At 43.8% G+C, this 25,174-nt stretch overlaps 1 protein-coding gene across 1 annotated transcript in view; it reads right to left on the reverse strand.

The window, feature by feature from the left end:
• The window catches only part of LRRC38 (leucine rich repeat containing 38), a 30,988-nt gene extending 5,814 nt beyond the window's left edge, over positions 1 to 25,174 (reverse strand). Inside the window, exon 1 of the mRNA XM_055001884.1 lies at positions 24,480 to 25,174. Within this exon, the coding sequence (XP_054857859.1) occupies positions 24,480 to 25,110 (631 nt within the window). The 5' untranslated portion in view covers positions 25,111 to 25,174. The remainder of the gene's footprint in view (positions 1 to 24,479) is intronic.

A 25,174-nucleotide genomic window follows, 5' to 3' on the forward strand; every position in this document is an offset into this window, starting at 1 on the left:
GCGAAATATTGCGTTTTCCACGGCATGATCCACAATGTTGCGCCATGGCCTGGCTTCAGGTAAGCCGTGTGGAAATGGCCCAGATCTTAGACCAACACTAACAAGTATGTCATGCTGACCTTCAAGACTAGATTCCTAAATAGGATTTCTGCGTTTAGTAACACAGTGGTAAATCAGGAGCCGGGATATTGACAGTGGATGGCTGTCCCCAAGACTGCTGGAACCAGAATTGGGGCTTCCTTGGCTAAATGCTGTCCACTAGGACATCTCTCAAGTCCAGCCGTGATACAAAAAATGCAGATAAGCAGATGGCCCCTGCTCAGGGCCGTATTAACCCATGGCTGGGCCCCTAGGCTTTCAGGTATTTCAGGCCCCCTTCGGCACTTCAACGTTTCACCCCACTACAGCTGACAGCTTGACCCTGGTACAGTAGGTGCAAGATCGCAGTACATAGCCATTATATCATTTTGAGAGAAGAATTCTATTCAAATTTTTTACTATTTTTATTACATGAGTAGAACTCCAGGAAAGCACATTTGGGGGGTATAATTGTTCAATAGTGTAATATTTTGAAGGGAATAAATTTTTATTACTTATTAAAATATATAATTCATGGATAATTGTTTTAATATAAGAGACAATTTGTTTCACTTCAGTAAGGAAGCAGTTGATTATCTTATTAATAGAGCTGGAGGAGTTAGCCGTGTTAGTCTGTAGTAGCAAAATAGTAAAGAGGCCAGTAACACCTTTAAGATAAACCAACTTTATTGCAGCATAAACTTTTGAGAGCCACAGCTCTCTTCGTTAGATGCATCTGACGTAGAGAGCTGTGGCTCTCAAAAGCTTATGCTACAATAAAGTTGGTTAGTCTTAAAGGTGCTTATTAATAAAGGTTATATAAGAGAATCAATTAATTGTAACTGATGTGGGGGTGTGCCTCAGCAAAAAAAATTGACAGGACACTAGTCCCTGTGGGACACCTAAGGCACATGTTTGTCCTTAACACCTAGGCTTCAGCCTTATGAATAATATGTCCCTGCCCCTGCTTCTGGTTTAGGGTTGCCAGCCTCCAGGTGGTGGCTGGAGATCCCCTGGAATTACAACTGGTCTCCAGGTGACAAAGATCTGTTCCCCTGGAGAAAATGGCTGCTTTGGAGGGCGGACTCTATGGCATTCTACCATTCTGAGGCCCCTCCCCTCCCCAAACCCCACCCTCTCCAGGCTCCTCCTCCAAAACCTCCCGGAATTTCCCAACCTGGCAACCCTATTCTGGTTGCCTCTGCATCTCCGTCACTGCCATTTATTTTTAAAGTAAGCATTTGGTTTGACTTTAACTCTGTCACCAAACTTGGAATTGTTTTTATCTCGGATACAGGAGAAGTTTTTTGCAGTTTACAGTATTGATTTCTGTCTCGTATTGAAAAAGGTAACAGGGAGCGACTGAAATAAGCAGCCATCTTGCAAAGGTCCTTCAAAGTATTTAACAATGTGCATCCAGCCCCTCTGCAGCTTGTTGCGATAACTTTGTGGATAAAATTCAGACTCTTTCGTAGCTACAGTCACAGAGAAGGCGCCTGAAGTTTCCATCTGTCACGTTCATAGGGATATCTTGCAACTGTTCCAGACTAGGGGTAGGAATATGATACTTGGAGAAAAGATGCTTGCAATAGACCTGCATCCTACATGGTTTGTGATAACTATTCAATGGGAGATTAACTTAATGAAAGCTTCCATCACTCTTTTTATATGTATTTATTTATTTATATTCATTTACTTATTGCCGATTTATTTGTCCATTGTAGACTTCCGTAAGTGCCTTACCAAATAAGAAAAAGGAAAACCACCAGGAAATGTAATTTAGATAAAGAAAGAAAAACAAATCTATACAATAGAACCCTGCTATCCCAGCCAGGTTTGCCAGATTCCAAGTGGGACATGAAAATCTCCAGGAATTGCAACAGATTTCTAGACTACAGAGATCAGTTCCCATGAAGAAAAAGGCAGCTTTGGAGGGTGGAGTTTATGGAATTATATCCCTGAGAAGTTCTGTCCCCTCCCCAAACCACACTTTCCCTGGGCTCCAAACCCTCTGAGGAGCAATCTCTGCCGGCTCGCTTTTTAAACTGTGCTTCCCAGCTAACATTACATCTCCTTACATTTGAGTGTCCTCATGTAAGATGTGTAGTGAAACTCTGTTCTCAACCTTCCTATCCAATTGTAGGGAGGGTTACCCTGTTCTGAAACTACTGAAATCAAAGATTTAAAGACATAGGATTGTACTGTTGAACAACTAGCAGCCTGTATCAAATCAGTCTTTTTAAAAACACTTCCTGATCACAAGGCACCTTCCTCCATCACTGATGCATCTAGCCCCTAAATAACTGGTATATCAACATTAAAAAAAATTAAGTCATACTCATAGCTATGCTATGAAGAGTGAACTCTATGGCATTATTCACTTCTGAGACCCCTCTCAAAATATCCTCTTCGCCAGACTTCACCCCCAAATCTCCAGGAATTTCCAACCGGGAGTTGGCCACTATCCAAAAATGGGATAATATCCTTTATATGTGGTGTAGTGGTTAGAGTGTTGGACTAAGATGGAAGACCCAGGTTCGAATTCTCGTTCTGATGTGGAAGGTTGCTGGGTGATATTGGGCCAGTAATACGCTTTCAGCCTAACCTACCTCACAAGGTTGTTGTGAGGATAAGCTGAAAGAGAGGAGAATGTTGCTTTGGGTCCCCATTGGGAAGAAAGGCAGAATATAAATGAAGTAAATAAATAAATATTTTTGGTCAGGTCAGAGGAAGGGGCCCTGGGAGCTTCTCCTTGCTGACAAGGACAAGCTGTGAGATCAGATGAGAATAAGGCTGAGGCTGTTTGAGTTCGTTGCCTGGTTGCTTGCTGCTGACAGATGTTGCTGGAATGTATTGGGGTTTCAGCTTCTCTCTTTCCACACGCAGCAAGACTCAGGTTGGCCCTTTGCCATTAAAGGCCCCATGAACCTATAATGAAGATTCACTGAAAGCCAGGACGACACAAAACTGGCTGCAAAACCTTTGCACGCTTAACTAGAAGTAAGCACAAGTAAGTATATAGCACTTCTCAACAGACACACAAAAGACTGCACTGAGGAAAGCCACAGATAAACCATGTGTTCAGAGGGCTTTTCTTTAAAAAAAATGTCTGGCTTATTTTATTCCTCCAAACCATTCCATACATTTCCTGAAGTATCTAATTACATCGTACAAAGTAGCACTTCCATCATTGTGTTTTTTACCTCACCCTTCCTCTAAGAGTGGTTTGCATAGTTCTCTGCCCCCTTCTCCGTTTTCTCCTCACAGCAAACTTGTCAGTTAAGCTAAGCAGAAAGGGAGGGACTCGTTAGGGTTGCCAGCTCCAGGTTGGGAAATTCCTGGAGATCTGGGGGATGGTGCCTGGGAAGGGCAGGGTTTGGGGAGGGGGGTGACCTCAGTTGGGAATAATTCCACGAAGTCCACCCTCCAAAGTAGCCATTTTGTCCAGGGGAACCGATCTCTGTTGTTTGGCAATCAGTTGTAATTTCAGGAGATCTGGCGGCCCCAACTGGCAACCCTAACTTGTGCCAACGACATCGCACCAGGCCATTTGGCTTGGCACCATGAGTCCAATCACCATCTGCATTCTAGTCCTGCCCAGACACCTCTTGAGTCCAAGCTGAATCCCTGAGGTGCAGGCTACACCATTTGGGTGTGGCTTGTTCAAAGTCACCCCACATCCGCTCCATTTTGTTTGCTGGCACACCAGATCAACATCGTTACAGGTAAACATTGGGAGAGGGACCAAAAAGGTTGCCAACCCTTATATTACACTGTTTTCAGCCCCCCTCAGCTCTGCCCCGAGTTCTGTCAAGCCAGATATATTCTGTGATAAAAGTTAATTCTCAATTCAGATGGGGTCATGATGACACATGAGGAAAGGGGGCTTAAGTCTCTTCCCCCATGAAGTTCTCTTGGCCTGGTGGGCTAAAGGTAAAATTTTACCCATTAAGACAAAGGACAGCTCCTCAGGGCCCATTTCCACCCCACGGCATGTGGGGTGGGATTTAACAACCACAACATTAAATTTATATACCAACATTCAGGACAACTTGACATCCACTCAGTTTACAAAGTGTGTTATTATTATCCTCACGACGATCACCCTGTGAGGTAGGGGGGCTGAGAGAACTCTGAGAGAGCTGTGACTGACCCAAGGTCACCCAAATGGCTTCAAGTGAAGGAGTGGGGAATCAAACCTGCCTCTCCAGATTGGAGTCCTGCCGCTCTTAACCACTACACCAAACTGGCTTTAGCCTCCTTGACTCATGTACCAGAGTCCCAATCTGAACTGGACCCCTGCTCATCAAAGAATTAAGTTTCTAAAATCCTTTTTGTACACAATCAAGCCTACCTTTCAGAATTATTGACCTGTTGAGTAAACTTCCAGTGCAAATCCTAAGCAGAGTGGGCCCATCTAAGTCCATTAAACTGAATGGGTTTAGAAGATTAGAACTTGTTTTAGGATTGCATTATAAACATTGTCGTCTTTTAAACAAATGCATAAACATTCCCCTTCCCTTGAGCAGCTGTCACTATGCTGGGAATGCAGGAAGAAAGTTAAGATGTACTATATATTAGATTTCCATCAGACAGGTGAGACAGCAGGCCATTCCCAAAGGAAAAGCACTTTATATGTGGCCAGGGTCATTTTTCTCTTGGCTATTATTAAAAAAAAAAAAAAACTTCATTCCTGGGGGGGATAGAATCTGTGCTCCGGGTCTTGGCTGTGACTAATTAAAGTTACAATTTAATCAGTGCCCTGAAGGGCTTCGGAGGAGCCGGCTTTGTGTGCTGAAACCAAACCCGCAAATGAGAGAACAAGTGTGAGTGTTATAAATGTATCACTAATGTTATTTTGGTCAGGGTCACACATTATCTGGTGACTCCAGCTGTCCAGAGGAAAAAGCCACATGATCAGCTTTAATTTTTTTTGCCATCTTCTCAGGAGGCTGGTGAATTAAAGCTCCTGACAATAATATCGCAAAGCAGCTCCTAGTCGCAATGTTTCCACAGGGCTGTGTGTCTTGTACTCTTCAAATTCTGCACTAAATTCTGCACTCAGAATTCTGAAACAAGTATCGTTTTTTGAAAACTGAGCAAATTTCCCTAATTTGATTCTGCATCAACAGTTCTTCTTTTATTTCGCTAGGTATTTGCATTCCTTTCCCAAAATCATGAGAGCTAGAAACTTGCTCCTTTAAAATATGACTGCTGAGGTTCTCAGGAAGTTGTATTTTCTCTCCAGCTTCACACTCACTTTATGGAGTTGTAGCAGACGCATAATCTTGGCTACTAAGGTGGTTTCATATGGGTTCCAGTAAATGGAATCCACTGTGGCTGCATGTGTGTGCTTGTACATTTGCTTCTTAAATTTAGATGCTCAAGGCAGCTTACAACTAAATCAGTAAAGCAACAAAAAAATTAAAGCACAGCCATAAAAAACAAAACAGTTATTGAAAACAAACCAGGACAACAAAACTGTATGAAACAAAGACCGTTTCCACACGTTACCAAAGACCGGTCCAAAGACCGTTACCTTCTGCCAGAACATCACAGAAGACAGTGTCTTCTCGTGTGAAATCGCATCCAGGATTTTTGCATGAAATCGCATCTTCCTGGCGTGATTTCGCACACGAAGATGCTGTCTTCCGCAATGTTCCAGCAGAAGGTAAGACATGTGGAAACGGCAATTAATGGGTAGCCTAAAATGATATTGAGAAAATGGTCCTGAAGCCAGAAGCAGACCAGAAATCAACTAAAAGTAGGGTTGCCAGCTCCAGGTTGAGAAATCCCTGGATATTTTGTGGGTGGAGCCTGGAGAGGGAGGGGTTTGGGAATGGAGGGACCTCAGCGGGGTATAATTCCATAGAGTCCACCCTCCAAAGCTGCCATTTTCTCCAGAGGAACTGATCTCTGTGGCTTTGCGATCAGTTGTAATTCTGGGAGATCTCCAGCCGTCACATAGCGGCTGGCAACCCTAGAAAAGAGATAAAAGCTTTTATGGAGATGAAAAGCTATGTTTTGTCCTGCCGCCTAAAGGAAAGTAAGGCAGGCTCCACCCAAGCCCCAAGGCAGGAGCAGGGGGGATGCCATGAACAAACAACAATTCTTTCCATGATGAGAACATGCCTTCTCTCAAGCAGGGTAAAGATTATTTCTTTCTCACACGTTTCACTCCTGGCATCTTGCAAATAGAAAGAGATGGCCCCTGAACACTGACTGGAGACCCATTTAGCAATGACAGCTAATAATGGCCCACTCCATTATAACTAAGAGCCAAACTACAAGTGACGAATGACACTTGAACGGCAAGTGAACAGACTCACGTGTATTCTTCCCTGTTCACTTGTCCTTCACTTTCACTCCAGTGATCAAGTGGAGCGCAAGTGAACAGGGAGGAATGCATGTGAGTCTGTTCACTTGCCGTTCAAGTGTCACTCATCACTTGTAGCTTGGCTCTGTGTCTGATCTTTTTAAAAAGTCCTATAAACTAGTGGTCATCGCCACATCTTGTGGCGGTGAGTTCCGTAAGCGGAGTATGGAGGGCGTGAACTATCACCTACAGGAAAGAAGCAATCTAGCTCCCACTTCAACCATAGCTCTGCTACTGATCACGACTAGTACTTTATTACTAGCACACATTGCTTCTTACATTACATTACAAAAATGCAGCCCTCCTTCTCCACCTCCTCAGCAAAACTCTGGCTCACTCTCCAGACATCTCTCAACAACTGCTGTGACCTTCTTATCTCTGGTCTTCTGTTATCACCCCTCCCCTCAGTCCAGATCTCTGCTGCCCATATCAATCATTCACCTCTTCAGTTATTCCAAACATGTAACACCACCCCCACCCCCGTCCAAAAATTCATACATTGGCTCCCTGTCGGATCTCAGAACCAGCGGACATCAAAGTCTTCCTTGATCCTCTTGGGCTGACCTCTGATTCATCTCAGCCTGGCACCTTCGCTCTTCCATTTCCACCACCCTTATCTCTCATTCCATGTCCTCCTCTCTCTTCGTCCCTTGCTGCCTCAATGACTGAAATCGCTTCCCAGAACACCTTTCGCCCTTCCAATCCAGCTTTTCTGTGAAGCCTTCTGCAAAAATGACTGAAGCAAAGTCCGACAGATATAGCCGGAACAAACAAAGACTGTCTCCCTTGGCATCCCTGTCTCTTCCCCTCTCTTTTCCCCCTTTTCAGTTTCCCCATATGTCCAGTTTTAGATTGCAAGCACCTTGGGGCAGTGACCATTCATTTTATACTCACTAAAGCACATGCAAGTTAGTAGCATTATCATTGCTATTATTTTTGGAGATGATGGGCCCAAGGGAGGTTTTTTTTCCTGAAGTAACCCGAGTATCTCCACCATTTTCATATTTCCTGCCCTTACATGGTTCTCTCACTGCCCCTCATGTTGTTCCTTGAATCAATCTATCCCAGAAATGGAGAGCTGTCTTTGAACCATCTTGGCTTTGCTTCAAAGGACTCCACAAATCTCACTGTCCCTGCACTGGTTTATCCTTCATGTCTCAGATGCTTTAATTAGGTTCAAGATTTCTTTTAATTAGATTTTTCTAAACTTTGTTAGTGCGGTGATACCATTGAGCAATAATGTTAACGGTTGGAAGTGGAGGCCTGTTCTGGGGAATTACAGTATGCCAAAAACTCAGGTCCAAGTAACCCAGTCCATGAGATTAGTTGTCAAATTAAACCCGGGGATGAATGGACAGGTTTTTCCTTGTTCCATTTTCTTTCTTGGTTCATATTTGTATACACAGACTAGCCTTCACAGCTTTTGAATTCTGACTTTGAATTCCATTCCTCGCTGCCCTCGGGTTGCGATCCCACACAGTTTTAGACTGGAGAGATGAAATTGACAGAGCCTTGGGGAGGCAAAGATGAAATTAACAAATCCTCTGAGGAGCGCTCTCTCCTGGCTCTGTCTTTTAAACTGCGCTTCCCAGCTAACATTGCATCTCTCTACACTAGACAAACACGCAGCGAGAAGTCTCATGTAGAGAGACTCAAGGCGGTAACATGTCTGAAGGAGGCCAAAGGACCGCTGAATCTTGCCTCATTTGAGGTGAAAACATTCCATTTCCTTCATTTCTCAGATAGCAGAAAAGGGATGTTTACCAGTGAATCCTCATTTCTCATGGTGAAAAGGGAAGGGTATGCAGATCACAGTGTGGGGATTAGTCCAGACTCCCCATGAGGCAACTTAAGCCAAAAAGGGGGAAGCCGTGGTACCACCACAAAATGGCAGCATGAAAACAAATGCTCGTGTATGCAGGAAATGTATTCAGCGAGCGATGGATTCGGTAGCAAGAGCACTTGGGGACTGGCTGAATTTATTTAAGAGTTATTTATTTATTTACTTACTTACTTATTTAGGTGTTTTGTAGAGGTTACCATTTTTGGCCTTGGGTGGACCTGCCTCAAGTCACCAGAGGAATGACCTTGTTTACTAAAAGCTAATGCATTTTTAACATGGCTTTTAATTAGAGTTTAAGTAGTCCTTGAAGTGTTACTGTGGTGTCTCCTTTCTCGCATCCTTGACCTCCTTTTACTTTACTCCCCCCACACATACACCTTTTGGTGCCGTAGGCAATGTTTTCCCAGGTAGGCCAAAGGGAATACTTTACATAGCAGATGGAACAGAAACGCTTTTCATCTACTGGCTCAAGTGAGACTGTGGACTCGTCTTTGCATGCGAGAGGAAAAGGTGGAAAACAGACTGTCCCATTTCAGACTAGAGGTAGGCAATCCCATTTTTGAATGCTCCGTTGTATAAAAACTCCCTAGAAATATATATTTTAGCACAACAGAGGAGAAATATTCAATAATCATGGTTACCAGCCTCCAGGTGGTGGCTGGAGATCTCCTGGAATTACAGCTGATCTCCAGGTGACCAAGATCAGTTCCCCTGGAGAAAATGGCTGCTTTGGGGGGATGGACTCTGTGGCATTACAGCCCACTGAGGCTCCTCACCTCCCTAAACTCCACCGTCTCCAAGCCCCACCCCCAAAATCTCCAGGAATTTCTGAACCTGGACCTGGCAACCTTAACCCACACACAGACACTCTTCCCTGCTATAACTAGTTTCTACATGTGGTACAGGTTTTTTGTTTTTAATACTGAGAAGCATTTAAAAAGCTGAAGTGGTACAGACCATTCTAAACCTCAGGACTCTACTACCTCATGTATGTAATTAACTAACAGTCTCGCCAGGCTATTGACAATTTTCTTTTTCTTTCTTTCTTTCTTTCTTTCTTTCTTTCTTTCTTTCTTTCTTTCTTTCTTTCTTTCTTTCTTTCGTTTCGTTTCGTTTTCTCTTTCTTTCTTTCTTTCTTTTCTTTCTTTTCTTTCTTTCTTTCTAGTCTACCTTTCTCATTGAGACTCAAGGTGGATTACACGGTGTGAGTCAATACAGTCCATTTTGAAGACATTTAAATAAACAATATAATGGGGTATAGAAATGCACATTTGCAAAGGTTTAAAACCAGCAAAAATTCAATACAGAGCTGAAGAAATGCTGAAACAGAGCATAGCCATTCTAAGACTGACCTATTAAACAACATAGAAACTAACCAATAGGATCATACTTACAGCAACAGGTAGTACATAGTAGTAAAGTCTATAGTCCCTATCCCTTTATTGATGTATCTTTCTGAGACCATTTTCTTATAGTATGGAAAGCATTTGTCAATTGCAACTTGAATACACAAGGTGGGCTCTCTGATGGTGCAGTTGTGCTGTTTGACTACAAGTGATTTAGAAGGGTGTACCTCTGGTTATGGGGAGCACAACTCTGTCACACTGTCTGGGCCTAGAGATATGCAGTAGAATCGATTACGGCTGGAATCCAGGCTTTGAATCCTGGTTAACAGTCGACTTGCACACGTACCTTTGTACAAAATGGATAACCAGCATGACTTTTTAGCCCTAATTCTCAGCATGAGAAGAGAGAGGGAATGGCAAGTCTAATAATATATGCACATTTTTCCTTAAGTGTAGTTACACTTGACTTCTGAAGGCAATCTGTAAGGCCATATGCCTAAATCATGCTATATAATAATTATAATAAGAAAATGAAAAGAAAAAATAATGTATGCAAAAGCATATTTTTGGATTTAGTTTAACCTCTTGTGTAGTCTTCTAGCCTAAGATGTAAAACACCTCCTCTAGGAGAGAGAAATACTTTCCGAATACAAGAGACAGTTGGATCCAACTCAGTAAATGGGTGAAGAGGCAGATATTTATACGATCTAGATCCCGTTCTTGTTTTCGTACTCTACCTTCTTCAAGGACTGAGACACATTTCCACTTTCTGGCCCCCGCTTTTTCAAAGTGAAAATTCAACGTGAAATACTTCTCCCTTGCGCAAATAAAAACCACCCTTCTTTATTTTTGTGTCAATTGCTGTTTCTTAACACCAGATTTCCCCCATAGAACATATGGGAGGGGAAAGTGGCACCCCACAAGAATAGAAAGGTGAGAGGGAAAGGTGGGTCAGTGAGGGAGGGAAGGGGGGGGAGCAGGAAGTCAGGGGGAATTAGAGGCAACACAGGGGAAGGAATCAGTGAAGGAGAGAATAGTTTTTGCCTCCTCTTCTGCAAGACTTTGCAAGGCCCAGCTTCGTGTTATATGTATTAACACTGTATGAATAAATATGCCACAAAAAAATCGTATCTAATAGAAACTGCTCTGCATCACCAGCAATGAAAAGCAGAGTAACGAAACCATGGTCTAAAATAAAAATGAATATTAAAGAGCTTTGAAAAACCGGACCTGCACTTTCATCCCTATTGAGCAACCGAGGGGGTAATCTAAGGGTACATCCCGCTCTGAAGAGAAGCTAGCCAGTGTATCCTCCTTCCCGGCAGAAGCGCAGCCGCCACTCTCTGGTTTTGTAACAGGAGTACTGGAAGGTGCCCTTGTTCGGGGCAGGAAATCCCATATGAAAACATGCCAGCCTGAACCAGATTGCTGGCATTTTCTCTTCTGCCAGGCATCAGCTGTTGCCCTTCTTTCTGGAGATGAGCGAACAGGCAAACAAATAGCTTCACCAGGGAAAAGAAGATCTCTCTTCTCCAAATGCTAGCAATGAATCTGAAAGGGGTTTTGTCCTTAGGGGCCGTAGCCTACCTCTCTGCTCAGCAAGGTGGACTCCACTGGCACGAGGGCACCCATGGCTCATTGGCAAAACATCTGCTTTGTCAGCAGAAGGTCCCAGGTTCAATCCCCAGCATCTCCAGTTAAAAGGATCAAGCAGGAGGTGATGTAAAAGATCTCTGCCTCAGGGCCAAACTACAAGTGATGCCTGACACTACTTGGACACTTGTCAGCTTCCCTCAAGTTTTGATGGGAAATTAGGTGTCCTGATCTTGCAGCTTGGTTCTCCAGCTGCTGTCCAATGGACTTTTCAACTGTCACTTGTCCAACATTCCTCCAAGCTGCCTACATTTCCCGCCAAAACTTGAGGGAAGCTGACAAGTGTCCAACTAGTGTCAGGCATCACTTGTAGTTTGGCTCTGAGACCCTGGAGAACTGCTGCCAGTCAGACTAGACAGTACTGACCTTGATGGACCAATGCTCTCATTATTCTGTATAATGCAACTTCATGCGCGTTCCGGTACTGAAGAGGCTCCCCCAATCGTGCTGGAGGAAAGTGGTGCCAGAAGGCATCTTGCATTGACAAAATGTGCCACCGTTGATTGAGTAGAGAGACAGGATGCAGCCTTCTTTTTAAGAGAACACCTTCCTTATTCAGATGTACTAGCAGCCTCAACCCCAAGTAAAACTGAGAGCCAAGCTACAAGTGATGCCTGACACAGGTTGGACGCTTGTCAGCTTCCCTCAAGTTTTGATGGGAAATGTAGGCGTCCTGGTTTTACAGCTTGGCTCTCCGTTACAGCTGCAAGACCAGGACGCCTACATTTCCCATCAAAACTTGAGGGAAGGTGACAAGCATCCAACCTGTGTAAGGCGTCACTTGTAGCTTGGCTCTAAGAAAGCAGTCCAAAGGACGTCTATTCAAAGGAGCTTACTCCTGCAAAAGTGTTCTTGGGATTGCACAGTATAGGGAAGATAAATGTGGAAGTGAGAGAGCCGACAAGTCATAGCTGACTTATGATGACCCCTGGAGGGGTTTTCAAGGCAAGAGACTAACAGGGGTGGCTTGCCGTTGCCTGCCTCTGCAATCCTGGTCTTTGTTGGAGGTCTCCCATCCAATTATTAGCCAAGGCCGACCCTGCTTAGTTTCCAAGATCTGATGAGATCGAATTTGCCTGTGTTATCCAGCTCTGGACTCTAGTTAAATGTACTGTGTACAATAACATACATGGGCCGATTCCACATGGCTTACCTGAAGCCAGGATGTTGAGGAACATTGCAGAACATGCTGGAAAAAACACGGAAGATCGCATTTTCTCGCATGAGTTTTGCGCGATGTCGGCATGTTCCGCAATGTTCCAGCTTCAAGTAAGTCATGTGGAATCGGCCATGGTATGAATAAATATACCCACATCCACCTGCTTTGGTTCCTTTTCTCTCCTCCCAGTGGCTTACTTCCATACAGCCATGGTCAATTGCTTCCCTATAAGCATTCTATTGGAGCCAAGAGTCTAGAGTTGTAGATACAGAATTCACATGAAACGCTCTTCTATTGTGTTACCAAGTTCAGCATTGCCAGTTTCATATATGCTGAACAATGCACTTTCCATCCGTTTTCGCTGAATGTCAGTGATTGTTTTAGATCAAGATGAGTAGCCACGTTAGCAGTAGAAAAGAGCAACAATCCAGTAGAACCTATAAGACTAACAAAATGTGTGGGAGGGTATGAGCTTTTGCGAGTCACAGCTGAAGAAGTGTATCTGAAGAAGTGACTCACAAAAGCTCATACCCTCCCACAAATTTTATTGGCCTTATAAGTGCTACTGTTTTCTAGTGATTGTTTTATTATCCGATGTTTATATATTGTTCCTGTATTTTAATCCTTTCTGTAAAAATTTAATTTTAATTTAATTTATTACATTTATATTCCGCCCTCCCCGCATCAGCGGGGATGTCCAGATGTCCAAATGTCCAGATATTTTATTGTATTTTTAAATTTTGTCTTGATGGACATTTAATTGTCCCTTGTATTTTTGCTATAGCTTTTTGCTAATGTGGCCCCTATGAGGTAATTGATTTAGCCCAGTAGGGTGAAGTCAGTAGCTAGAGGCAGGCTGCTGAGGAGAAGGCTGGTTGTTGGGAAGCTTAATAATAATTTATATGTTCTCAGGGCTCATTTTGAGGGGGAACACGCAGGAACGCAGTTCTGGCAGTTCCCCAAAGAGGTCACATGACAGGTGGCCCCGCCCACCTGACTCTCAGCCATTTTGGGCCCGTTTCAGCCTGGATTGGGGCTGAAATGGCCCAGATCAGGCCTCTGACTCTCCCACTCAGCAGTGGCCCAATCCTGACCATTTTGGGCCCCTTTTCAGCCATTTTCAGCCCCTTTTTGCCATTTTGGGCCCAATTTCAGTCCTGAATGGCCAGGATTGGGTCCAAAACAGCCAGGATAGGTGATGTCAGAGGGTGTGGCATATGCTAATGAGTTATGCTAATGAGTTCATCCAGCTCTTTTTCTATGAAAAGGTCCCTGTATGCTCTTATCACCTTGATTAAGGTAATCAAATGTTGTATGTAAACAATATGACTTAAAGTGGTGTTTGTGTATTGTGTTTGGTTGGTGTTACTGGGATTGTATTATTTTTGCCGTGCTGTAATTCCCCAACAAAAGGACAGAAGCCTGGGCCACCGTTGCTTTGAATTAGTGAAAAAGGACTCACCACTTCGTGGAATGTTGAACTCTTTTACCTTCTCAAAGACGTTGATTCAAAGCTTCTGTATGGTGGCACTTATGAATTTAGTATTAAAAAATAGTTGTATTTTATTAATGATTGCACTTATGAGTTAGTTTTAAAAATAGCTATTTTATTATTTAAAAGTTTAAAAAATAAAAATTCTTTCTTAAATTTGTGTGAAAGTTTGCTGCCTAAGCCCTACAGAACCCATAAAAAGAGAAGTTACACGAACACCATAAAGATTGATGTTATCGTGGTGGTTTTTGAGTGGATTTTGTTGTTTCCAGGGCTTTTTTTCTGGGAAAAGAGGTGGTGGAACTCAGTGGGTTGCCCGCGGAGAAAATGGTCACATGGCTGGTGGCCCCGCCCCCTGATCTCCAGACAGAGGGGAGTTTAGATTGCCCTTTGCACCACTCAGCGGCATGGAGGGCAATCTCACCTCCCCTCTGTCTGGAGATCAGGGGGCGGGGCCACCAGCCATGTGACCATTTTCAAGAGGTTCCGGAACTCCGTTCCCCCGCGTTCCTGCTGAAAAAAAGCCCTGGTTGTTTCACCCAGCAAAATCCATTTTCAAAGCGGATTGAAAGTGCGTTTTTCAGTGTGTGCAAAAGCTTATGACGGACAGGGTTTCAGGTGGAGTTCTTTCATATCACACAATAACTGATCTTAACTGGGAGTGCTGGAGGTTGAATCTGGGACCTTCTGTATGCAATGCAGATGCTCTAAGCTATGGCCCCTGTTCTATATTCCACATCTCTTGTAGTTTGATCCTTAGTATCATCTTGCTGGATTTGAGACGCTACGAACCAAGAAAATATTAATGAATTCCTTGTGCGATACATAATTGAATTAACGTATGAGCCTCCCTACAAAAAGCTTCCGTGCACCAAGAAAGATGACAACTGGAAACATTCGCTGCTTGGTGCGTCCCGTTTCCACCCCAGGCTTGAATTCAAAGCCACTGTGGGTCTGGCTTTTGCAGAAGAAAACAATGTCGCATTATGCATTTTGTGCAATTTGTTGTTACCAGGGAGAAATAGGAAGAGATTCACAGCCACTGTTTTCAGCAGCTGACACATAACCTCTCTGATATCTAATTCAGGTGTAAGGTTTTCTCTGGTCTTTAAGGTGCTACTGGACCCGAATCTTGCTCTCCTACTGCAGACCAACACGGCTACCCACCTGAAAGTCTAAAACTTCATAATTCTAGAGCAGAGTGAACAAACTTCTATAAGAGCGAAACTGTGGTCAAAACTCAGAGCAAGAGATCAGACATGTTGATTAATAACCCAAAAAGTTTCTGCAGCCCAAACACTGGTTGTTACAAATATTAGGAAGTGGCATGCGCAAAATCTAATATTGAGTCACGCTTCTCTCTGGAGTCACGTTTCTTTCTGGAGCCTGAAATTTGATGGCCTCTGTCCTAGAGAAATTAAGACCATAATTGGGGGGGGGGGGAGGAGGGGCTACATTATTTGCATACATCTACAAAAATATGCTGCAAGATGAATCATCATTTTGGGCTTGCATTTTAGGTCAGTATTGGTTGCTAAGAGTCATGAAACCAGCTCATGAAATTCGAGGCCACCTCTAAAGTCAAAGGTCAAGAAAAATGTTCCAAACAGTAATATTAGTTGGCCAAAGGGATACAGATTGCATTGTGGAATCATTCCAATTAGATTAGATAAACATCGTAAGGTTAGATAGATGGTTTAAGTGTCGCTGGTGCTACTGAGGGGGGAAGAAAGAGAACAGAGGCAGTGTGGATCCCAGCTGGTTTTGTTCCATGGACCTGTGAGATAAGCATATGAAGATTGGGGTGTGTGTGTGGGGGGGTCTAATTAGCCCCTGTTCTTCCCACAGTGACTCTATCCACACACATAGCCAAAGTATCTGAGTGTGTATTTCTGAGGCAACATTTTTTTTATCCAGTTAATGCACTTCTCTAATCAACCTAAATCTTTGCTGTTTCCCTGCAGTCTTGGATACAGAGCCTGTATAGAAGCTTTGTTGTACACTAAGAACCCAGTATCAAAGGCCTTCTTCTGGATAAGTTTATAAGCCCCAGGACAGTCCGAAAAGCTTTGGGATGTAGAAAGTGCTTCATTTACTAATTCTTCCTGACCGCTGTTGCACATATTCTCCGATGTGGATTTTCAGGTAGAGTGTAGTTAAATCTGCTTAGCTGCTTCTCCAACATGGCTTCAACATTTTATATCTAAATAAGAGACTCAAAGATTTAGAAATAAATGAAAGTAAAATTATTAGATTTCAAGTGGGTAGCTGTGTTGGTCTGAAGTATAAAAGCAAGATTCGGGACCAACTTTAAAGACCAACTAGATTTCCAGAACTAGTTGGTGTTTAAGATGCTACTGGACACAAATTTTGCTTTAAAATTATTTGGATGGGACAGATTATTTACCCAAAGTCGTTCAGAGTGTTGCAAATATTCCACTCTTATCAGTCATGATTAGGGGAGGACAAATGTACCACCATTCCATTCTTCTATCATTCCAGAATTTACAAGCTACCTTACACAGGGACACTCAGCCAGGAAGCATTGTTTAAAAAAACAGAGCTGGGGGAGATAGCTCCTCAGAGAGTTTGTTAATTTCATCTTCACCTCCCCAAAGGCTCTGTCAGTTTCACCTCCCTTTTGGGGGGGCGAAGATGAAATTAACAAACCCTCCGAGGAGCAAACTCCCCCGGCTCTGTCTTTTTAAACTACGCTTCCCAGATAACATTGCATCTCCCTACACTTGAGCGTCCCTGTGTAAGATATCTCGTGTAGACAGATTCTAGTTACATTTCTCCTGAATTCTGCTTTAATGAGGAGAATTGTGGGTATATTCCACATTTAGCGTGCACATTTAGCCACTGTTTCCAGCTCCTTCGAGTTATTTTCTCCCTTCTTTGTTACCAGTGCACACATGTGCATTGACAAAATACTGCAAAAACAAGAGCCCTGATGTGACTATATTTATGACTGTGTCATAATTGTTTTTGTGCACTGTTTTACTCATGTACACATTTGCAGTACGCATTAGTAAAACAGGCAAAAAACTTGCTACTCCTGTACACATTTTTGCAGTGTTTTATCATTGTGTACATGCTCCCAGTAATGCAAATAACTCCTCCCATACAAGCCAGCCTGCCAGTTAAGATCTTCCTCTCAACTCCTCTTTTCTATGCCCCCACTTTCCAAGGTGAGATGGGTGGTAACTAGACAGGGCCTTTTCTGTAGAGGCACCTTGCCTATAGAACGCCCTCCTCCTTGAAATCTGCTTGGTGCCTACTGTACTTTCATTTAGGTGCCAGGCCAAGACCCATCAGGGTGTTTATCTTACCAGCCTTTTTAATGGTATGCTTCTGTTTTATAGATAGTTCTTGTGCTGTTTATGTCTAATGGCTTGTTTTAAACAGCTTTCTTTTACCTTGTGATGTTTTAATCGTAAGCCGCCATGAGCAAGACTTGAAAGGGCAGCATAGAAATATCCTAAATAAATAAATAAAATTCAAAATAAGTCAGAACCAGGTTCAGCTCTTCCACTCATTAACCAAGCTGGGCCAGGGTAAAAGGCTTTCACCATTCGAAATGTGACAAATTGCTTACCAATTAAGAATGACGCAAAACCCACCAAAAAGATCTCATTATGAAAATAATGCGTATTTATGACTCATGTCCAATTCGTTCGCCAGCTTTCTCAAGTTGTTCTTTGCAAAGTGCATTTTTCACCCTCCAACAAGTATGTCTTTTCCTTGTAAACACAGAACTATTTTTTTCATGTTTTAACTTCATTTCCCTGTGTTCTCTTTGGTCACGATTAACAGGCCTGGCTCCGTTATCCAATCCCGGCTCCTTTCTGTGGTGTATTTACTACACTGAGATTTCCTTTATTGTTCCCACCCCCTTCTCTGATGAAACTGACAAAGAGAGGAGAAGACCCCTGCCAATCTCATCAACGCAAATTTTCTTCACTCTCCACCCCCATTCCCATTCCAGTGAAACTGACAAAGGGAAAGCTTTTCACTGGCCATTTTTTGCTTTCCCAACCTTCTCAGAGTCTCTCTGTATGAGACGTCTGACATGTGAAGAACACATGTCAGGAGAAGCAGTGGTAGCCGGGAAGGGTAGTTTAAAAAGACAGAACTAGCGGCAGGGCAAAGGCTTTGCTATACACTAAAGCTGTATGAAGGTGCTGTAAAATACAAGAAGGGAAACTTCAGACCATTATAACCTCTTCAGGTCCAACCCAGCTCTGGAAGGCAGTCCCAGTTCATTTCCATTCCTGGCTGCCCTCTGGTTGCCATCCCATACAGTTTTAGACTGGAGAGGTGACATTGATAGAGCTTTCGGAAAGGCAAAGATGAAATTAACAAATCATCTGAGGAGCGATCTCTGCAGGCGCTGTTTTTTTAAAAAATTATGCTTCCCAACTAACATTATTAGCTGGGAAGCTAACTCTCTCTACACTTGACGAACACGCGTCAAGGCGTCTCCTGTAGAGACACTCTCAGTTTCTCTTGAATAGCCTCATCTCATTAAATCTTGAAAGCTAAGACTGGAGAGGTGACATTGACAGAGCTTTCAGAAAGTCAAAGATGAAATTAACAAACCCTCTGAGGAACGATCTCTGCCGGCTCTGTCTTTTTAAAAATTACGCTTCCCAGCTAACATTGTGTCTCTCTACACTTGCCGAACACGTGCCGAAGCATCTTGTGTAGAGACTCTCAATTCCCCTTGAATAGCCTCATCTCATCAAAGCTTGGAAGCTAAGCAGGATCCACCCTGGTTAGTATTTGGATGGGAGACCATCAAGGATGTCCAGGGTTGCTACACAGAGCCAGGCAATGGCAAACCACCTCTGAATGCCTCTTGCTTGAAAACTCTACACAGCCACCTTAAATCGCCCGTGACAAATGGCAAAAAAGAAAGAAAGGAGAAAAAGCAAAAGGCACTAGGACAACAGTGTTGTTATCCTTGTCTAATTCTGGGATGCTTTGAGAAAAAATCTGGTGTAGGCAACAGAAGCAAGGAAGAATGTGTGAAGACACTGAAAACAGAAGAAATATAACCTGCAAATTGGAGTTATATGGGAGGGAGGGTGACTTACCCATTTTGCTGGATGCTCTTGCTGTATCATTTTTACAGTGCAATCCTAAGAAGAGTTGCTCCAATCTAAACACATTGAAATCAATGGGTTTATACTGGAGTAACTCTGCTCAGGATTGCATTGTTAGTCCCTCCTAGCCGTCATTGTTAATAGGTAAGTAGGGTAGGTAAAGGTATTCCCCTGTGCCAGCACTGAGTCATTACTGACCCATGGGGGACGTCGCATCATGAAGTTTTCTTGGCAGAATTTTATTACAGGATAGTTTGCCATTACCTTCCCCAGTCATCTACACTTTACCCCCAGGAAACTGGGGACTCATTTTACCGACCTCGGAAGGATGGAAGGCTGAGTCAACCTTGAGCCAGTTACTTGAACCGTACGAGCAAGTCATGACCGCCTAACAAAATCAAGACTTAATAGATATATATAAATATATATAAAGAAATAATTATCGCAAAAGTATTTCTCTTATTACTATTGTGATACTATTGTGTGCCCTCTTCTAGAGCAGTACCCGACATCTTCTTAATAGCAACTGAAATGAGAGTTTCTGTATGTCGAAAATTATGTCGGAATATCAACCATCTTTGAGAAAGATTCAGAAACGGGACCCCCAACCGGTCAGCCCGTCAGATAGTCAATCCAACCTACGTGTTATTGGACCTATAATCTTCTCTCCACCCTATGGACAATATAAACAAGTTATGAAATGGTGTATGCTTTAAACAGCTTTAAAGAGCAAGATACACGGAAGTGTTCATGGGTGGCATCAACATTGCTATTATGCACTAACACTTTGTAGGTCTGGTGGAGGAGAACTGTGTGCAATATTATACGTTGAATGGAAGACTGTATAGTATAGCATTTATTGAGTGGCAATTGCTATCACAATAGTAATAAGAGAAATACTTTTTCAATAATTATTTCAAAGTCTTTATTTTGTTAGGTGGTCACAACTTGCTTGTATTGTTACCGTTTTTTGCGATTCTCCGTGTCTGTTACATAGTTACTTGAACCCAGCTTCCTCCAGGATCGAACTCAGGTCGTGAGAAGAGCTTGGACTGCAGTAGTGCAGTTTATCACTCCGTGCCACGGGGCTCTAATGGGTAAGTAGTTTGTCACATTTTGAATTTTACCCTGGCCTAGCTTGGTTAAGGGTTGAACCTGGTTATTTCACAAGGCTTCCTTCTGAGAATGAGGACTTTTGGACTTTTAAATTTATGAGCGACTGATCTTAAGACTGGGCTGATTTCCGAATCTTTGTGGTTTTATTATTGTCCAACTGTAATAGTTGTGGTGTGGGTAAATCCTAAACAGAGTTACTCCGGTCTAAGCCTACTCAAATCAATGGGCTTAGACTGGAGTAACTCTGTTTAGGATTTCACTGTTAGTGAATTGTTCTTAGGAGAGGCATGTATTGTCAGGTGGGTGGGTAGCTGTATTGGTCTGTAGTCGAAGAGCAAGATCTGAGTCCGGTAGCACCTTCTAAAAAATGCTAGCCACCTGGAACCTATTGGAAAGGGAGGATAAAAAAAATATTTCTAATAAATGAATGAAGAGATTTTGGAGTGATCCTTACAGTGTTTCAAAGAGTATGTTTATATGGTTTGGGCCTTTGCTACAGCTTGTGTCAAATCACATGAATTCAGAGCAAAGAATGCATTCTCTCTTTGGATCAAACGTTTAAAAGCATGATTGAAATCATCCCAAAAGACCAAATAAGGGCAATTTCCAGATGGCTTACCTGCCTCCGGAACGTCGCGCCTTGTTGCAGGGAAAACGCGAAATATCACGTTTTCTCACGTGAGTTTTGCGCGACGTTGCGTGATGTTGCGCAAAACTCGCGTGAGAAAACGCGATATTTCGCGTTTTCCCTGCAACATGGCGCGACGTTCCAGAGGCAGGTAAGCCATCTGGAAACGGCCAAGGATTCTCTCTCTCAAACACACACCCTGAGAATTTTCACAAATCTCAAAATTCTTTTGACTCACCTTGGAATTCTTACAAATACTTTACCCAAACAGGATCCTCCAAATTAGCCTTGAATATTCACCAGCAGCATCTCCAGTTACCTGCCTACCACCCCAAACCACCTACCACCCCAAACCCTAAGTGGTACACTGGGATAGTTTACTCTGGACGGCACTCCTAATAGGAATGAATTTGGATTTCCTTCCCCTGCTGTTTCCCCTTGAACGTCTCTGTTTCAATTTTGTGCCTTCTTAGTATGAATCAAACCCATTATTCCTTAATTTTGTGCCACTTCCACTTCCTTGAGCAATGCTTTTCCTGAGAACATACACGTTCTTCAGCATTTTCTTCTGCACCAATAAATCAACATTATGTATTTTAAATGAGGGAGGGGCGTGTGAGTGTATTGGTAAAAGTCTTACATTCAATGCACGCTGTATAAAAAAGGCAAACAAATCAACAACATAAACATCAAAAGCCCTTTGCCCTACGTTAACCACTAATTTTAAAAAAGTATACCTCCTCCATTTCTTCAGTCTTAATTTTCCCTGTTTATTAAATGTATTTTTCTGTGTTTGCTTGTGTGTCAGTAAGCCATCTGTTGTATACATCATACATATACATGACCTACATTGTATAAATGCCATGTAATTTGTATATCAAAGCTGTGCAAGTGGCATATGTAGAGCAAACAAATCCACAACGTCAATGATAAAAAGTACCCAAACGATTAACAACAAAATAAATATCAAAAGAGATGAAGCAGGCTTCGTTCATTCATTCATGGCTTCTAACAGTCAGGAAATGAAACTTCTTCACCCACAATTCCACACCACGGTCCCCGTCCTTATTCCTCCCCCCCCCCAAACACACCCACATATACGTTTTCACAGATCCTTTCCCCCCTTTTCAATCGTCTAGGAAAATCCCCTTCCTAGTTGCACAAAATATAATCCCATAAGGCAATTCTTGAAGCATGTAACACTTTCACGCGCCATTTGCCAAACCTATGCTGGTGACAGAAAGTTGGCTTTGAGGCCGCAGCGGCAGAAATGTGAAGCAGAATATTCACAGGCTTTCTACCAGACCCAACACAGCACAGAAAAATATGGGGCATTCCTGGCACGTTGTCACAAACCACTGGACCATGCAAAGAGATTATTGCAGGCAAAAAAAATCTATTTGTTTTAGACACTCCTTGCAAGAAACGCCATGCTGGTTGTTTTAACAAGGTTCCCTGCCTTTCTGAGTAAACTATAACCTGAAAAGCTCTCACAAGAGGTCTGAATCTATTGCCGCTGGAAGAGCGCAGCTTTCACTCCACGGGAGGCCAATGGCATCTTAAAGAGCAACAAAAATGGATTCAAGTTTAAGAGTTCGCTTCATCAGATGTATGTTGTGTACATCCATTAGGCAGATATGTTTGTATTGGATGCTACAAATAACTAGAAAGGCCAGAGGGGAGAGATGTTATAAAGAGAAGCTGGTTAAAAATAGGACCCAGATAAAAGGATCTTGAGTGGATGCATCTGAAACTGGCCTCTCTTTGTACCATCTTCCCCTTTCCACTCTTCAGTTATTTACAGCTTTGCAGTGCAGTGGTTAGAGTGTTGAGCTAGGATCTGGGAGATGAGTTCAAATCCCTTCTCTGCTATAAAGCTCACTGGGTGACTTTGGGCCATTCTCTCTCTCTCTCTCTCTCTCTCTCTCTCTCTCTCTCTCTCTCTCTCTCTCTCTCTCTCTCTCAGCTTGACCTCATTCATAGCATTGTTGGGAAAGACCCCCAGCTGAGGAACTGAAAATGATGCACTAAGCTGCTTGGTGGAATAGTGGGGGAAAGCGTACCAAATAAACAATTCCAAATAAATGTATCTGCTGAATAGATGTGTACTCCATGCATCTGACAAAGTGAGCTGTGGCTTAGACATGCTTATAGCTAAATAAATGTTGCTGGACTTCAACGTGCTCCTGGATTCCTGCAGTGGACTAACACATAGCTATGCCTGCCCCCGAATTAGCAGTGCAATCCTAAATAGTCCCACCCTTCTCAGTCTGTAGAAGTCAAGGGCTTAGAAGGGTATAACTCTGTGTAGGATCTACACTGGAGACCCAGGTTTGCTACAGCTGACCCAGACCGGTCACTCACTCTCTCTCTCTCTCTGTCTCTCCATCTAACTTACCACATGTTGTGGTGAGGATAATATGGACGAGGGGAGAACAATGTTGCACTGAGATTATGAGAAGGGAAGGCAGGAAAGGTTACATCAGTGCTTAGTTCTCATGGCCCCTTCTTACATGCCCAGGGTAAGGCCAATGTCCACCTTGCGGACCAGTTTGACTAGGAATCCTGATAATAATAATAATAATAATAATAATAATAATAATAATAATAATAATAAAATATAATAATAACATTTGATTCATATACCTCCCTTCAGGATGACACCCACTCAGAGCGGTTTACAAAGTATGGTATTATCCCCACAACAACAAACACCCTGTGAGGTAGATGGGGCTGAGAGAGCTCCTAGACCCTGTGACTGACCCAAAGTCACCCAGCTGGCTTCAGGTGGAGGAGTGGGGAATCAAACCTGGTTCTCCAGATTAGAGTCCTGTGCTCTTAACCACTACACCAAACTGATGGAGTTTTGCCATCTTCTGGGCATGAAGCAGGGGGCACTGGGTGTGTGTGAGAGGTGGTATTTGGGAATTTCCTGCATTGTACAGGGGGTTGGACTAGATGGCCCTAGAGGTCCCTTCCAACCCTATAATTCTGTGTTTCAATTATTCTAGTCTATGAAGTCATAAGCTGCTTTGGGACCCCCATGGGAGAGGGAAAAAACATCAGAATGCAAGTAGCGAAAGGAACACATGCAATCCTGGTGGGCTGCCAAGAGCTTCTTTGCTTCCCAGCATCAACCACTCCAGCCCTGACCTGGGTGGCCCAGGCTACCCCGATCTTGTCCGATCTCAGATGCTAAGTAGGGCCAGGCCTGGTTAGCACTTGGATGGGAGACCACAAAGGAAGGGTCCCTCTGCAGAGCCAGGCAATAGCAAACCACCTCCGAATACACCTCGAAAACTCTACGGGGTCTTAATCATTCAGCTGCAATCCTATAAACACTTTCCCAGGGGTCAGATGTTGTGGGTGGCCCAGGCTTGTCAGAGACAGGAAGCTAAGCAGGAGGGGCTCTCTTAGCAATGGTAGGGGGGACTGCCCCGGAAGTCTAGACAGAGGCAGGTGGCCGGAAAGCACCTTTGAATGTTTCATGTCTCGCAAGCCCTGTGGGGTCACCGTAAGTCGCCTGCGACTTGACAGCACTTGCCACCACCATCTCCAGCCCCAGGCAGAGACCATCTGCTTCCAGGAAGAACAGCCTGTTCCCCAGACAGGAAGACAGGCTGATCTGGCAAGGGCACGCTGGCGCTTTTGTGTTTATATATGTCTGTTTTTCCGATTACCTTTCTGCAGCTTGGACTGGTTCTCCTGGAGCCAGCTGAAGAGGCTGGCGAAGTCGCAGTCGCACAGCCAGGGGTTGCCCTCCAAGCGGAGGCTGCGCAGGTTGGGCAGGGCATCCAGGGCTTCCACCGCCAGGGTCTGCAGGCTGTTGTTGTTCAGCTCCAGCACCTGCAGCTGCTCCAGGCTCTCGAAGGCCGCCTCGTCCACCTCGGCCAGATGGTTGTTGCCCAGGCTGAGCTTGATCAGCTTGGCGGCTGACTTGAAGATGCCGGCGGCCAACTCGGTCAGGTTGTTGTAGCTGAGGTCGAGGAAGACCAGCTTGGCCGAGCTGCTGAAGGTGCCGTCCTCCAGGCTCAGGAGGGAGTTGTGGCTGAAGTCCAGGTAGACCAGGTCACTGTAGAAGATGAAGAAGTCCGCCGGGATGGCTTGGATGTAGTTGTCGGCCAGGAGCAGCTTGCGGGCGTCCAAGGGGAAAGGGCTGGGGATGCTAGGCAACCCTTGGCCGCGGCAGTCGATGGTGTGGTAGTCCAGGCAGCTACAGACGGCGGGGCAGAAGTGCCCGAGAGGGAAGGAGAGCAAGGAGAGGAGCAGGAAAGGCGGTAGGGAGCCCAGAGGGAACCATGGCCGCATCATCGGGGCTTGCTCAAGCCGAGAGAATCGCCCGCTCTGTCGCTTTAGGAGAAAGGCATTTTTTTTA

This window comes from Eublepharis macularius, chromosome 17 (genome assembly GCF_028583425.1).
Source record: "Eublepharis macularius isolate TG4126 chromosome 17, MPM_Emac_v1.0, whole genome shotgun sequence".
Classification (NCBI taxonomy): Eukaryota; Metazoa; Chordata; class Lepidosauria; order Squamata; family Eublepharidae; genus Eublepharis; species Eublepharis macularius.